Source organism: Anabrus simplex, chromosome 4 (assembly GCF_040414725.1).
Source record: "Anabrus simplex isolate iqAnaSimp1 chromosome 4, ASM4041472v1, whole genome shotgun sequence".
Lineage (NCBI taxonomy): Eukaryota > Metazoa > Arthropoda > Insecta > Orthoptera > Tettigoniidae > Anabrus > Anabrus simplex.
This window is the reverse complement of record NC_090268.1, coordinates 296,948,351-296,963,638: the sequence shown is the minus strand read 5'-3', so window position 1 is coordinate 296,963,638 and position 15,288 is coordinate 296,948,351. Positions and strand designations below refer to the sequence as shown.

The following is a 15,288-nucleotide window of genomic DNA, read 5'->3' as shown; positions in this document are numbered from 1 at the left end:
AAAGAAACAGCGTGGTTACTGCGGTAGTTGCCAGTGGTGTTCATTACTATCAACCCGCGAATGCAAAACGACCATTGATTTTTTTACACAAGATTCTGAGAAAAAAACGTCGTCTTGGATTCGAAGAAATACAGTATCACTCCAGAGGCTTCTGTGGCAAACATTTCAGTTTTCTTTTTCAAGCGGCATCACCTAACCTAACCGTACGCTATATGTATCATGGAAACCTATTTGAAAGCATGTAGAGAAATGATAACCTCCTTGCTAAAAATTGACAAGGAAATAGCTTTCCGAATTTTTTTTTTTTGCTAGGGGCTTTACGTCGCACTGACACAGATAAGTCTTATGGCGACGATAGGATAGGAAAGGCCTAGGAGTTGGAAGGAAGCGGCCGTGGCTTTAATTAAGGTACAGCCCCAGCATTTGCCTGGTGTGAAAATGGGAAACCACGGAAAACCATTTTCATTTCCGAAATTTAACTAGACGCAAGAAAATATAAACTATCCTCTGAAATCTGTGATAGTACCCTGCCATATCTTGAGGTGTATCACTTTCTTACTTCATTTCAATATACGGTATACCATTAAAATTAAGAGATCGTTTATTCAGCCTTTTTTTTTAACGAGTTAACAACTGCTATCGGCCATGTTATTTACGCATTTATTATGAAAACGTCTTATTCTCTTTTTTTTCTTCTGAATTTTCTTTTGAGAACAGCAGTTGACGGGTATTACTAATCGGCTCTAATATCGCCTTCGAATGTTGACTAGAGAGCTCACAAATGCACATAGCGCGAAAACTATACTGTACCGAAGATGATCTATCGCATTTTGTGGCAAACGTTTCAGTTTTGTTATTCAAATAGCGTCACATATCCTAACTTATCTGTACTACATGTACGATGAAAACATACTTTAAACGGAAGTAGAGAAATTATAACCTTCTCGCTATAAACTTGCATGATAATAGCCTTTCCGTAATTTAACGGACGCGAGAAAATATAAACGAACCTCGTAATCAATAACGCACTCTGCCCTGCCATATCTTGAGGTGTAGGCCTATCTCATTCTTACTTAATTGCGGTATTTAGCATTAAAATTAAGCGATCGTTTATTCAGCGTTTATCTTTAACGAGTTAACAACGGCTATTGGACACATTATTTATGCATTTATTACGAAAATGTGTTCTCCTCTTTCACTTTCCTCACGGAAGAGCAGTCGACGGTATTACTGATGGACTCCGACATTGCCTTCGAATGTCGACGAGAGAGCTCGCTGGTGGGCATAGCGAGAAAACGATACGGTACCGAAGATGATCGATCGCTTGCAGTATAATGACTGGGTGCATAAATATCGGCAACGGAAAAAATCGAGCGTGCATAATTGCTCGTAATAATAGATGCGTCAGTTATAGTGTTCTCGCTGTAACCGAAGGATAAAACACAGTTTAATATAGGAATTTTGCAGAGACGGACCAAAGTTATCGTTATAACAGGGTTCTCGTTATATGCCGTACTTGCTATAGCGGACTTCTACTGTAATTCGATGCAGCTCTAGTTCCTGGAAACATGTTATTTAAAATATTTAATTCAAAATACGGATAATTCGTAATTCAAAGAACAATGTCGGTCCAATTACCAAAATTCAGACTTTTAATTCAAAACTGCCTTTATATTTTGAAAAAGAAAATAGTATTTTACAGAGTAATTTAAATTCAAAATTTCTCCATATCTTCCGGAACGTACAGGGATAGCTTCCCACACTTTCACTCACTGCGGTGTGTCTACTGCGTGCGTCATATTTGCTAAATTCAAGTGAAATCGTAATTCTTCTGTATTCGGCATTTAACACCAAAATATCACGTAACAGGCAGTGTGTGGAGAAGCAGAATCCGTGAACATTGGCGATGCCAACAGTTGGCGAAAAAGCGTGACTTATATAATCAATTCGTATGCACCGAATAATATTGTCAATGCCAATGAAAATGCATTGTTTTTTAATGCCGAGCCCAAACGCATGTATCGTTTTAGAGGAGGGAAGAACCAGCTGGGAAATCGTACAAGGGTGTATTGTGTTGCAATGCACACGCAGGTAAGATACTTCCTTCCCTCGTCATAGGAAAGTTTGAAAAGCCACGATGTTTTAAGGGCGTCGAGAACTTTCCGTGCAAGTACAAGGCATGTAAAAATGCAAACAGTAGGCTACAGTACTGTAATCCAGAAGATAAAGAATTTGCATAGAGGAGCCAACATAATTTGTCCTCGTCTTTGAATCGTGTTTTTTTTTCCTTTCATTGTGTGAGGTTATGTTTGCCATTGTTTTATCCAAGTGCATTATTTGAATAATGTAAATGCACCTTGTTGGATGCATTTTGGAAATATTATTTTCCATGGCATTTGAAAGGTTTAAATGGAAAATCAAGGTAATTGAATGCATTAATGGGTCTTAGAATACTTTGTGACGCCGCAAGGGTTGGCTTTTCTGAATTACGAGTTTGCGGTTAATTCAAGTCCAATTTTTGCGTCCCAAAGACTTCGAATTAACAAGATTTTACTGTATATTTTTCACTTCACATTTGCATAGACTGAACAAGTGGTTGCATGGTTTGAGTCATGTAACTATCAGCCTGCATTGGGGAACAGTGGATTTTAACCCCACGGTTGGCAACCCTAAAGATAGTTTTCCATGCTTTCCCATTTTCACACCAGGCAAATTTTGTGGGTATACCTTAAATAAGGCAATGGTCGCTTCTTTCCTGCTCCTAGTACTTTCCTATTCCATCATCGCCATAAGACATATCTGTGTCGGTGCAACGTAAAGCATATTGTAAAAAACCCACTATCTCTCGAATGCAAGCTGTCCCAAACCATGTGGCCACTTGATCCATGTGTACAGAAGAAGTTTTTTTTTTTTTTTTGCTAGCGGCTTTACGTCGCGCTGACACAGATAGGTCTTATGGCGACGATGGGATAGGAAAGGCCTAGGAATTGGAAGGAAGCGGCCGTGGCCTTAATTAAGGTACAGCCCCAGCATTTGCCTGGAGTGAAAATGGGAAACCACGGAAAACCATTTTCAGGGCTGCCGATAGTGGGATTCGAACCTACTATATCCCGGATGCAACAGAAGAAGTTTAATGTGAAGATTTGGTTAGGTATTATCAGCGACTGGTGGGCCCGTTCTACTCTCTCCCCATTTAGATGGAGGCACATACCCAGCTGTTCTCCAAAATGTATTGCCAGTTTATTTAGAAGAGGTCCACTTACTACACACCAGGCAATGTGATTCCAACATGATGGCACTGTGTCACATTTTGCAATTCTTGAAACTCTTTATTTCCTCTTACGTGGATGGTCGAGGTGGCCCAGTTGCCTGGCCTTCTCATTTGCCAGATCTAACACCCCTAAACTTTTTCCTATGGGGTAAGTCAAAACAACTGTGTATGCAACACCTATGGATTCAGTCAAGAAACTTGTTGCGGGAATAATTTCAGCTTTCGATGAAGTTAAGGACCAAATAGTGTTGAGAAAAATTATTAATTCAATGATGCAGCACTGCCATGCCTGCATTCATGCTTGGGATAAACATTTCAAGCAATTCTTTTATAATGTTTATTTGTTATTAAACCTATTTTTGTTTGTTTTGATTATTATAGCAAGAAGGAGTTTACTTTTTACTCAATAACAAAATTATACATGTTACAAACAGTACAGGTTAGGACAGGTTAGTTACCAGTTATTTATTTTCAATTATTATAAATAAAACCATCTTGGAGAGAAGACTGGAGCTTAACAGAAATGCATATATAGCTTTTGTAGACCTGGAAAAAGCTTTTGACAATGTTCATTGGAAAAGGCTGTTCAAAATTATGAAGGACATTCATTTGGACTGGAAAGACAGAAAAGCAATACTCAACCTCTACATCAATCAAAGAATAAACATCGAAAGTAATGATAAAGTATGCAAGGTGAGAATAAGGAAAGGAGTAAGACAGGGGTGTTCCTTATCACCATTTCTATTTAATCTGTACATTGAAGAGGCCATGAAAATTTTTAAATCCAAAACACCTGGCATTAAAATAAATGGAACAACTGTACACTGTATTAGATTTGCCGACGATATTGCACTTCTGGCTGACAATGAGAAGAACATGCAGATCATGCTCAACAAATTAACATCCATCTTAAAAGATTTCCAACTTAACATTAATGTAAATAAAACTAATGTTATGGTTGTAAGCAAATCTAAAATGAAGCCAGAGGCACAGCTCAGAATTGGAAATATTTTAATAAAACAGGTGCACAAGTTCTGCTATTTAGGATCAGTTATTACCGATGACAACAGATGCACTGTGGAAATAAAAAAACGGATATCCCTGTGTAAGAAAGCCTTTGAGGAGAAGAAGCAGCTCTTAACTAATAAATCCTTAAATACTGAACAAAAGAAATTATTTATCAAAACGTTCATTTGGAGTGTGCTGCTATACGGCTGTGAAGGATGGACTCTCTTGAAGGAGGACGTGAAACGACTAGAGGCAGTGGAAATGTGGCTATGGAGGAAGATGACTAGAACTAGCTGGATTGAGAAGAAAACTAATGAAGCAGTGCTTAGAGAAATAAACACCCAGAGGCATTTAATAACAGCGATAAAAAGGAGAAAAGCATCAGTTTTCGGTCACATTCTCCGGCATAATAACTTCATAAAGAACTTGTTCGAAGGCAAGGTGATGGGAAAGAAAGGCAGAGGAAAACCACGGAAGAAGATCATTGAAGAGGTAGTTGAGATAATGGGATGCCAAGGTTATGGAGAGATGAAAAGGATCGCAGAGAGAAGAGATCAATGGTTGCAGCGACAAGGCGAAGCTTTTAGATGATGATGATGATGAGGGTTGAAAATGCTAACTGTAAGAATTATTAATTTTGATGAATAAAGTCCTGTTTTAAATAAAATTGATGTTTGTTGAAATCTAGTAAACCTTTATCCAAATTACTCCCACCCCCTTCCATAGCAAAAATAAAAGAAACAGTTAAAAATATTTTTTCCAACAAAAAAAAAAAAAAAATACAAAATATCCTGACCATGATGTGTGTTGTAGTTATGAAACACAGAAAAGAAACTGAATCTAAAATTTGTAACATTCAAGTACGCTGTTAAAAATTAAACCCAGCCTACCAAGCGAGTGGCTGCATGGTTTGGGTCATGTAGCTGCCAGTTTGAGTTTGGGAGAGAGAGAGAGAGTTCAAGCCCCACTGTCAGCAGCCCTAAAGATGGTTTTTCTTTGGTTTCCCATTTTCACATCAGGCAAATGCTACTGATGCTGAGCTTAGAGCTCACATTGTTTCTGACCACCCTATATATATAATATGAGTAAAGAACTGCAATCATAGATGAGACTTTTTGCAGATGATGTTATATTGTATAGGGTAATATATAAGATTTAAGATTATAAAAAACTGCAAAAAGACCTTGAGAATATTGCGAGATGGACAGCAGACAATGGTATGATCATGAACAGGGTGAAAAAGTCGGGTTGTAAGTTTCACCAAGAGGAAATTTCCCTCAATTATAATTAGGGGAAACAGGGCTAATTAGAACATTATCATATAAATACCATATGTAGGACAAAAATATAATATTGATAGAGAATTACATCTTAAGGTTGTTCAGAATCTGTGTTGCATTTCATTCGTTAATATTAATTGTTATGGAATTTGTAAGTATTCATATTTTAGCATGATAATGTTCTAATTACCCTGGTTTCTCTACTGTGCTGAAGGAGTGAAAGTACCTCATGAACATCAGTACCGAGGTGTTAAGATAAGGAAAGATCTTACTGGGGGTAATCACATTAATGAGCTTGTAAATAAAGGTTACAGATCTCTTCATTTAATTACGAGGGTACTTAGAGATTTAGCAAGGATGTAAAGGAGAGAAGGGTGTGCAAGTCACTGGTAAGATGCCAACTGGAGTATGCTTCCAGTGTAATGGACCCTCACCAGGATCCCTTGATTTGAGACTAGAAAAGATTTGAAGAAAAGCAGCATGATTTTTCTAGGTTATTTCCAGCTAAAGAATAGTGTTATGAAAATGTTGCAAATCTTGGGCTGGAAAAACTTGGGAGTAGGGAGCAGTTTGACTAAGCAGTATGTTCTGAGCTGTCAGTGGGGAGATGGTGTGGAATGACAATAGTAGACTAATAAGCTTGAGTGAAGTTCTTAAATGTAGGAAAGTATGAAGATAAAGTTGGAATTCAAGAGGAAAAATCAGGGTAAATCTCCTTTTTAAGGAAGAGGAATTAGGGTCTGGAACAATTTACCAAGGGAGATCTTCAATAAATGTCTAACGCCCTTGAAATCATTTAAGAAAAGACGAGGTAAACAATTGACAGGAAATCTGCCATTTGGGAGACAGCCCTAAATGCAAATCAATAATTACTAATGATTGCTTGACCTTTTTAACATACTAGCAGAGTATAAAGCTTACATTTCAAAACATGTAAGAGGAGTAATGAAGTTACCATGGATGATACAAGCAAGAGAGAAGGTAATTAACATAACATTTCCTATGTATGAAAAGTAACCAATTATGCCGTTTGAACATTAATTTCAAAGGATATATATTTCCTCTTACAACGGTCGATCTTCACTATGTTCAATGTAAAAAATTACAATGATTCAATTTCTTTGCATCTGTTCATACTTTGCTAGTAATAATATGTACACACATAAGCATGAAATAAATATCATACCTGTAAATAACTACGAAGATAAACCAGATAGCTATAGAGCCCCATATTGCAAGGTGAGTGAGCCACGTCCAGGCGTTCGTCACAAGTCCAGCCTTGAGGCATACAGTCACCACAACATACTAGAAAACAATAAAATAATTAGGAATAAGTAAAGAAAGGAAAACAAAGTACATGTGTGACATATTTTTTATAATTAACTTGATAGAGGATAAGACAAGTCCTCAATCTTAAAACAATAATCAATGTTCATTTCGTAGGGATGATGAAAATTATACAGACTTCACTACTTGAATTTTAACAGTAAATAACCAATTCACTGTACAGTAGTGCTTTCAACTAACTGGGAATGGCTATCTTCAGGATTGAAATCCTGGGACAGGAACACTTGATGTCTGTTGTCTGCTACACATTAATGATTACAGAGGCATTTTTGTGTTAAGTGATCTATGAAGCATGGAATATGAATTGTATTAGTTGACTGAAATAATTGGTTATTTATAATGTACATCTTTATTTCATCCTAAAGTGTTAACAAAAATTTGCTTTATGTCTCACCGACACAGATAGGTCTTATGGCAACGATGGGACAGGGAAAGGGCTAGGAGTGGTAGGGAATCAACCATGGCCTTGATTAAGGTAGAGCTTCAGGATTTGCCTGGTGTGAAAATGGAAAACTACAGACAACCATCTTCAGCGCTGCCAACAGTGGGGTTCAAACCCTCCATCTCATATGACCTAAGCCACGCAGCCATTTGCTTGGTAAAGTGTTAACCTAAGCATCAAATAACTTTGGCTGATTACATAACTGTCAGCCCTGGAGTCAAGGGGGTAGTAAGCTTGCAGTTCGATCCCTGGCCAGGTTGGGGAATTTTTACCTGAATTTGAGGGCCAGTTCAAGGTGCACTCTGTCTACGTGAGAACAACTGAGGGGCTAACTGATGGTGAGATAGCGACCCCAGTCTAGAAAGCCAAGAACAACAGCTGAGAGGATTATATGCTCTAACCACGCATCACCTTGTAATCTGCAAGCCTTCACATTCGCAGCGGTTGCTTGGTAGGCCAAGGTCTATCAGGGTGTAACAACATGGGGTTTGGTTTGGCTTTTTTTTTCAAGGTTACATAACTACTCGTCTTTACTTTTCTGGAAAAATATGGGTGTATTGTTATCTGTTCTAAGGCTAAAACATTTTATACTAATCCCAAACAAAAATTTAACTGTCTGGCTCCTGGGCTCAATGGTCAACATAGTGGCCTTCGGTTCCGAGGGTCATCGGCCGGACCAAGGGATCTTAATCTTAAACGGTTAATTCCCCTAATTCAGGGACTGGGTGATTGAGCAGTCTTCCAACATTCCTGCATGCAACTCACACACCACACATTACACTCCACCAGACTAAAATCCAGTTTCTCATATACAGTAGACAGCGCCCACCCTCGTCAGAGAGTCCACCTTATAAGTCTGCACCAAGCTAGAAAGAGCCACATGAAATTATTACTACTGAATTTTATATAGCCCATCTCAAAGCAAACACCTAGTTTCACAACAAAGGTTTTGAAGAAGAAATGGATTTCTCATTGTATTTCTTAGTTCTACCTATTGTTGCAGCTAATACGATACATTGTAATTTTCTAAGTGTGCGAATGGATGAGTGAGACTTACTGTTCACGGTTCCTTGTCTTAAAATAAAAAGATCTTTTCAGATGTTATTTCATACACATGATATTGCTCAAAAGTTGCCAAAGTTTAAATGTTGCTGTTAACATGCACTATTCTTTGAATAAACATATATATGAAGATTTCTGGCATATGAGGACCACAGGGGATTTTGAAAAACAAGCATATCCATTACAGTTGATGTAGCAAATTTCCGTCCTTAGTAATGTTTACATATTCTTTTGGCAAATGCAGATCCTGTGTACAAGTTAAGTGTAAGAGAGGGCCAAGAGCCCTAACTTCGCCACCTACGAAGGAACAAACAAACAAACAAACAAACAAACAAACAAACAAACAAACAAACAAACAAACAAACAAACAAACAAATAAATAAATTTGAAAATTTTGCCCAGACTTCCTAACTGTTGAGTGTAGGCTTGTAACCCAGAACAACTGCTGTTCAGGAGCATTTCTGCCTTAGAGGCACAAGGTTACTTAGCCCCTCCATCTTAGGTCATTAATGTTATAGGGAAAATGCCACTTGATCCACATGGTTCCTTTTTTTTTTTTTTTTAACTGGTGCCAATTTTAATTTAATTTTGATTTATATACCAACACAGCCAAGGACATACAGACAGTGCAGACTTCCTGATGTATTCTTTTAACAACATCCCATACATTCAACTGAGGGAGGGGACAGGGCTATAGAAAATTCCATTGGTGAGGGGCACAGTAATTCTGTGATTTCTCACTGTAGCGCAGTCATAATTTAATATAGTACATCAGCAATGTAAAAAATAAAACTACCACTATCACCGACTACTCAATATACTTTCACTAAACACACATACATAATAATGCACATCTGATCCATCAAACGGTACCTATACTAAACTTGCTTTGCTGTACCCAACACAACTCAACTTTGTAACTCACAACAACAGCACAGTAACCTCACAACCTAATTGACAACATGTTCACCACTTTTTTATATACATTTCTGGCTAAGTTTCCAGATAATTCTAGTTCCTTACAACACTGTATTAGCATGAAATACCTGGCCAGTTCTACAATTAATATCCAGAATTCCTTGGTAAGTCCTTGTTATAAGATTATCTTGAATCAGCACCAACATACCTAAACATTTTCTCATTACAGAGTATTATTACAAGATATCCAGAAAAACCTAGAATTTCTACTACACACACATCCTCAGTAGATCAATATTCCAGATTTGTCTTGAGTCAGCCCAAAAATAACTAGAAATCTCATGAACAACTTGGAACACATGAAGACTTATTTACAAGTTATGTGAATAACTTACTCTTAATAAATAACCTAACTTATACTCATGAAAAACTGTTTCCAATTTACACATACAAAACCTAACTTATGTCAACATTCCCCCTATAACTTAAAACAATTTTTTTCACTTCTCGTCAACACTTCCTGGTCATAAGTTGTATCTTGGTTTGTGTTGTTATCTGTCATGGCTCTGGCTTGCTCTTGTTTCAAAGTGGTTGTTTCACCAGTCGTAGCTCCGCTGCATGGACTCTGACAGGAGGAGTGGTCTTCAGTAAGTACACCCCATGTCCCAGTCATTTGTCCACTTTGATGAGAGGACAGCATGGAATCTGCTAATCTTTTTACTGGCTGGCGATTACACCACAGTCCCTTTTGGTCTGGTAAGAGGCCCTGGTCTTCATCAGCATCTAGTGCCTTGGCCTGGGTAAGTGTTCTCTTCTTGGCCAATGCATGCTTCCTCTGGATGTCCTGCTGCTGATTGTGCTGGCATTCCATGAGGGAAACTGCACTCGTGTCTTGACCAGAAGTGGGAGATATTTGAATCTCCCAGTCACCAGTGCAATGCAATTGGCACCCGAAGACTGTAAATTAGAATTGGCCTCTCACTGTCATGAGGGCAGTCATCATTCTGGATTTTAATTCTACTTCAAATTGCCAATATGCAGTGATACATTCACTTGTCTGAGCAAGTCCTTTAGGTCAGGCATGGGGTAAGAATCACTAATTGATCTTTACTTTAACATATGGAAAGTCAAAAAAAAAGCCTACAGTCCCTATCATCATCATTAATACAATAGGTGAGGCCCGATGAGATGTTGAGAGTTCAATGAGACCTTGCCCTTCCATTTCTTGAATCTTCTTTATAATTATTATTATTAAATGAAAAGCGCACAATGTGCAAAAACAGTTTTTGTACAGATGGTCAACTATGCTAATGCCATTCTTATTATTGAGGTTGTCCTCATTTTGCAGTTTTGTGCATGGTATCTTTCACAATGATCATTGCACAGGTTACATATACAGTCTTCGTTCGGCTGGTGGAAGTTTTTGGTTTGGCAGAATCTGTGGTGAAATCCATGAGTGGCGTAACGTGTAATTACGTGCCGTAGCTCGTAATTTGCTTGCTTCCATTCTTCCGTCATCATAGCGTCCGTGGAATAGAAGTCAGACCAAATAGCATTCCTTTTCTCGTTTAAATTTTGGCGCGCATTCTCGTAGGGCTTGGTGTTTGGTAGACAAAACTGTGTTTTGATATCGTCAATGAAATAGTCCTCCTTGGTTAGAACATATTATCTGCGCACTTTTTAGTGATAGATTTTTGTACTCGTTGGAGAAGTAAGAAGGGTTCCGTTAATACTGCCAACTGAATGGAAATGAAATCTGAATTGAATCGATAATATGATCGATCGATATGAATTTTATAAACCTTTATTATTTTAAGCAAACAACTGTGTCACACACACAATATATAATACTATATAACATTTCCCATTGCGAAACGTGTTCCTAGCATGAATTCTATAGTTTGGCTTTGCTGTGTAAACAACAACAGTACGAGTACTTCAAGTGTACGCCAGATGTCGCACAGCGATGATAAGCGATTCTTAGTTTGTGTTTCAAAGGTTGCCAATACGAATCTCGAAGATAACCGAAGTCGACCACTTCAGCACTAGGGTGTAAATCTATCACTAAAAAGTGCGCAGATAATACGTTAACCTTGAAGGGGCTGACTTCCCAATGCCTAGTATTCTCTTGAGATATCGGGCCTTGACTTTTTCTATTGTCATCAGGTCGCTGAGTGTGAGTTTTTCCCAGGTGATGCTAATCCCATAGGTTGCTATCACCAATCTTCTTTATAATGAATTCAGGTTTATCCAGGTTTATTGGCTATGGATATAAACTGACTGGAGAGCAGTCACTACATTCAATGGTATGTGTTACAGTCGTTATAAGGCCTATGATGTTAGTGATTACTTAAAAAACTCCTTTGGGACCCATTTTCAGCTCTCTTCTTCATCCAGCTGTAGATGCCCCCCCTTTCCCCCATGCAATAATTTTCATTTAAGTTTCCACAAGTCACTAAATATCCATTGGAACCATGCTACTCTCAGATGTGTGTCTATCTTTGCCCAAAAACACGCTCATGCACTGCCTAATCCAAGATACTCTACTAGGGAGTTGTGACCTAGTATAATGTCCAGAAACAATTCTTGAATTACTGCAATGGTAATTTTAACCCACACATTTAGCCGCTGTCTTAGTATGTCCTGAATAGAATAAGTCACATCATCAACTGCTCCTTTTACTCTTTCAAGTTTGTGAGGTTTCATGGGAAGTAGTAAGTCAGCTACAGTCTTACTGCTTAGTATGGCTAAAAAATGTCTTGTTACCAATCCTCAAAGTGATGGCTGGAAGGGAATGATCCCTTTCACTAATAATTTAGCCTATCAATATCTTATTCACATGTTTTTGAGAGGTATTCTTGTTCCTGGTCCCATTCCCCTCAATCCAGAATGGACCAGACCTAGATTTCTGACATCAGGGAGGGACTCCTACTTCTCAAATGTCGTACTACTGCCTTGGAGACATTTACTAACCTGACTTGTCTCTTCAGTGGATTTTGTTTTATGCTACTTTTCCAGTTGACACACAATTCTACGCAGGTCATCTAAAGAATGATTTAGGCTGTGATTCCTTCACCAAGGACCTTATCTTATAGGGTTTATCATATTAAAACTGACCACCTGTTCATGGCTTCCCTCACACCCATGGCTCAACTGACTGTCTGGCTTGTTTCCAGTCCTTCACTTTCCACACTTCCAGAATTTCAATTCATAATCTTGTGATTAAGTTTGAGACTACTGGCTCAGTACTAAACAAGAAACACACGCTAAGGTTACAGTTGATATAGATGTTGATTCCCATAAGGAACCTGTCATATTTGTCCCAAATGAGTAAGTTTATAATACCAATATTTACTTATTCAGGACAAATATTGCAGGTTTCCCATGGGAATCAACATCTATATCATCTGATGGCCAGGCAGGCATCAATTTTTGAAAATAAGACAAAGTCTCTCATAGTACATTGGCATTGCTGGTGGCTCCAAGTAACCTATGCATTAGCCTACACAGTATGCACTAGCCATGCGTTTTGGTAGGTGTGTTATTTACCAACTGATGAGCCCAATTTAGCACACTGGAGCAAAACGCTGGCAACCAGGAATGAGTTAGCTGGAAAATTTATAATGTCCAATAATGGACCAACTATATTGGTATTTTAAGGTGTACACTGTTAACAGAAGGTAAATTAGACAGAACTGACAGGAAACTTAATTTGTCATGAAAATCACTACTGAAATTAGCACAGCAAGTTGAGGTTTTAGTGGCTGTGGGTTGCAGGTGTGAAAAAAGTCAGCAGACCAGCTAGCCTTTGATCAGCCATGTGCAAGCAGTCAGGTTTTGCACAGAAAAAAACCCCTGTATCATGCATTAATTCAATTATGTCCAGTAACACATGGTCTTCATTCTCTTCAGAATACAATGTCTTAAAAAGTTGATACTTTTGTATAATAAGTACACCTGCTCGCATGCCAGAGGTTTGAGTATCAGTCAAGAGCTGTCTCTCTAAAGTATTTTTCACACATACAGAACCAAATCTATTAAGAAACTCCTTCTTAAAACCATTCCAGTTTAAATTTAGGCCTTTCAAATTATTCCACCAGATTGCACCTTGCCCTTTCCATTATGGTGTGAGAATTTGTACAGAAATGTCTTCTGGCAGGTTAGTTTGTCTTAATAAACTAACAGACCTCTTGATAAAACCAGCTGGGTTCTCTTTTAATTTCCTGTGAATCTCTGGAAAACTCCTTTATAATATTAGAATCTAAGTGCCCAGTATTTGCTGGTAGGTATGGAAACTGTTGTGTGTGTCCTCCGCCGCCTGCAAGCTCCGCAGCCCGCCCATCATCGACGTTTCGAGAGTCCACGAGGTGGACTGCAGTGCACTGACGTAATCGTCTGTGACGTCAGCCAGCGCTATAAATTGAGCGACGTTTCCGCCTCTCCAGGCACTCCCACAGTGTCCAACGACCAGACTACACCGTATGTCAGACATGGAGGTACCCTCTTAAATAAGTGTTCTGAACAGATGGACTAACTCTGGCCGGGAGGTTTTACCTCAGGACATTGCCTCATGCAACCTGCCTCCCATATCGCCGTTGTGCATCCTGTCCTAGCATTCTGCTACTCATGAACTTTAACACAAGTTCCCTGCAAGTTCTCTGACTTCAATCCAAACATTCTGCTATTCATGAACTTTACCGCAAGTTCCTTGCAAGTTCTACCACTCCTAACTAGCATTCTGCTACTACGGACTTTTTACAAGTTACACTTGTTATTCTACCAACTACAGATAGTCTTCAACTATCATGGACATTCATTCATCCGAGCAGCCTATCTTATCAAGATAGCACTCAATGTATATAGAGACTTTAATGTGTATAAATGTATATAATTGTCAGACCCTCAGTCTACTAATTTATGTTATCATTGAACGTGTGCAGCACATTAAACATCAAGAGAAGTTTCGTTCCTTTTGTGTACATACTGTATGAAAATTTCCAAGTAATAAACTTTTATGTTGTGTCTTGTATACAACAGAAACAGAGCTGTATGATCATGTATGCACATACATGTAAACAAGGAACCACTGAAGATAGTACAGGTGTATGCTCCAAAGACAGGATGTAGTGTGGAAGAAAAAGAAGAGTTCCTCAATGAACTGGAAACACATATTGTTGGAGATGGGATCATGATAATGGGAGATCTGAATGCTCATATGGGAACTGATAGAATGAGGTATGAGAATGTTCTGGACCCACATGGGTATGGCGATAGAAATGAAGATGGAGAGAAACTGTTGGACTTTTATATCAGAAATAACCTGATAATAAAGAACACATGGTTTATGAAGAGGAATAGCCATAAGATCAGCCAATATAGTTGGAATGGACGGTATGGAACATTCATTGATTTTATAATAACAGACCGAGAATGGGGAAAATACGTCATGAATATGAAGATAATCCCCAGTGAAAGGATGGAAGATGATCACAGATTATTAATTGTGGAATTAAAAGAAGTAAAAATCCCTCAAACTGAATTGAAGAAGAAACCAAAGATCAGGATTTGAGAATTGGAGGAGAAGGATAAAAGAATGGCTTTCCAAGACTGTATAAAAAGGAAGTTGCCTAACATGGAAATTAAAAAGTGGAGAAGAAGAGTGGGACAATTTAAGACAGACATTTGTGGAAGCAGCAATTGAGGTATGTGGAAAAGCAAAGTTAAGGGAAAGGAGACACGGTGATGGACAGACAAAATGAAAAAAGAAAGGAACAAGGTGAAGAAAGAAATGGATAAGGAAAAGCAAAAAATGTGTCAGAAGGATGAGAATAAGATAGAAAGGTTACATGTTGAATACAATTGAAACTAGAAGTAAAGAGGAGTATCAAGGAAGAAAACAAGAAATGTTGGGGAGAGTTTACCAACAAAATTGAGCAAGATAGTCGAGGATATCAGAAACT

At 38.3% G+C, this 15,288-nt stretch overlaps 1 protein-coding gene across 6 annotated transcripts in view; it reads right to left on the bottom strand.

Moving 5' to 3' along the window:
- The window catches only part of ATP8A (ATPase phospholipid transporting 8A1), a 305,670-nt gene that overhangs the window by 111,885 nt on the left and 178,497 nt on the right, over positions 1 to 15,288 (bottom strand). For all 6 annotated transcript variants that reach the window (XM_068227251.1, XM_068227249.1, XM_068227247.1 and 3 more), the window contains exon 19: positions 6,746 to 6,864. In XM_068227251.1, the coding sequence (XP_068083352.1) occupies positions 6,746 to 6,864 (119 nt within the window). The remainder of the gene's footprint in view (positions 1 to 6,745; positions 6,865 to 15,288) is intronic.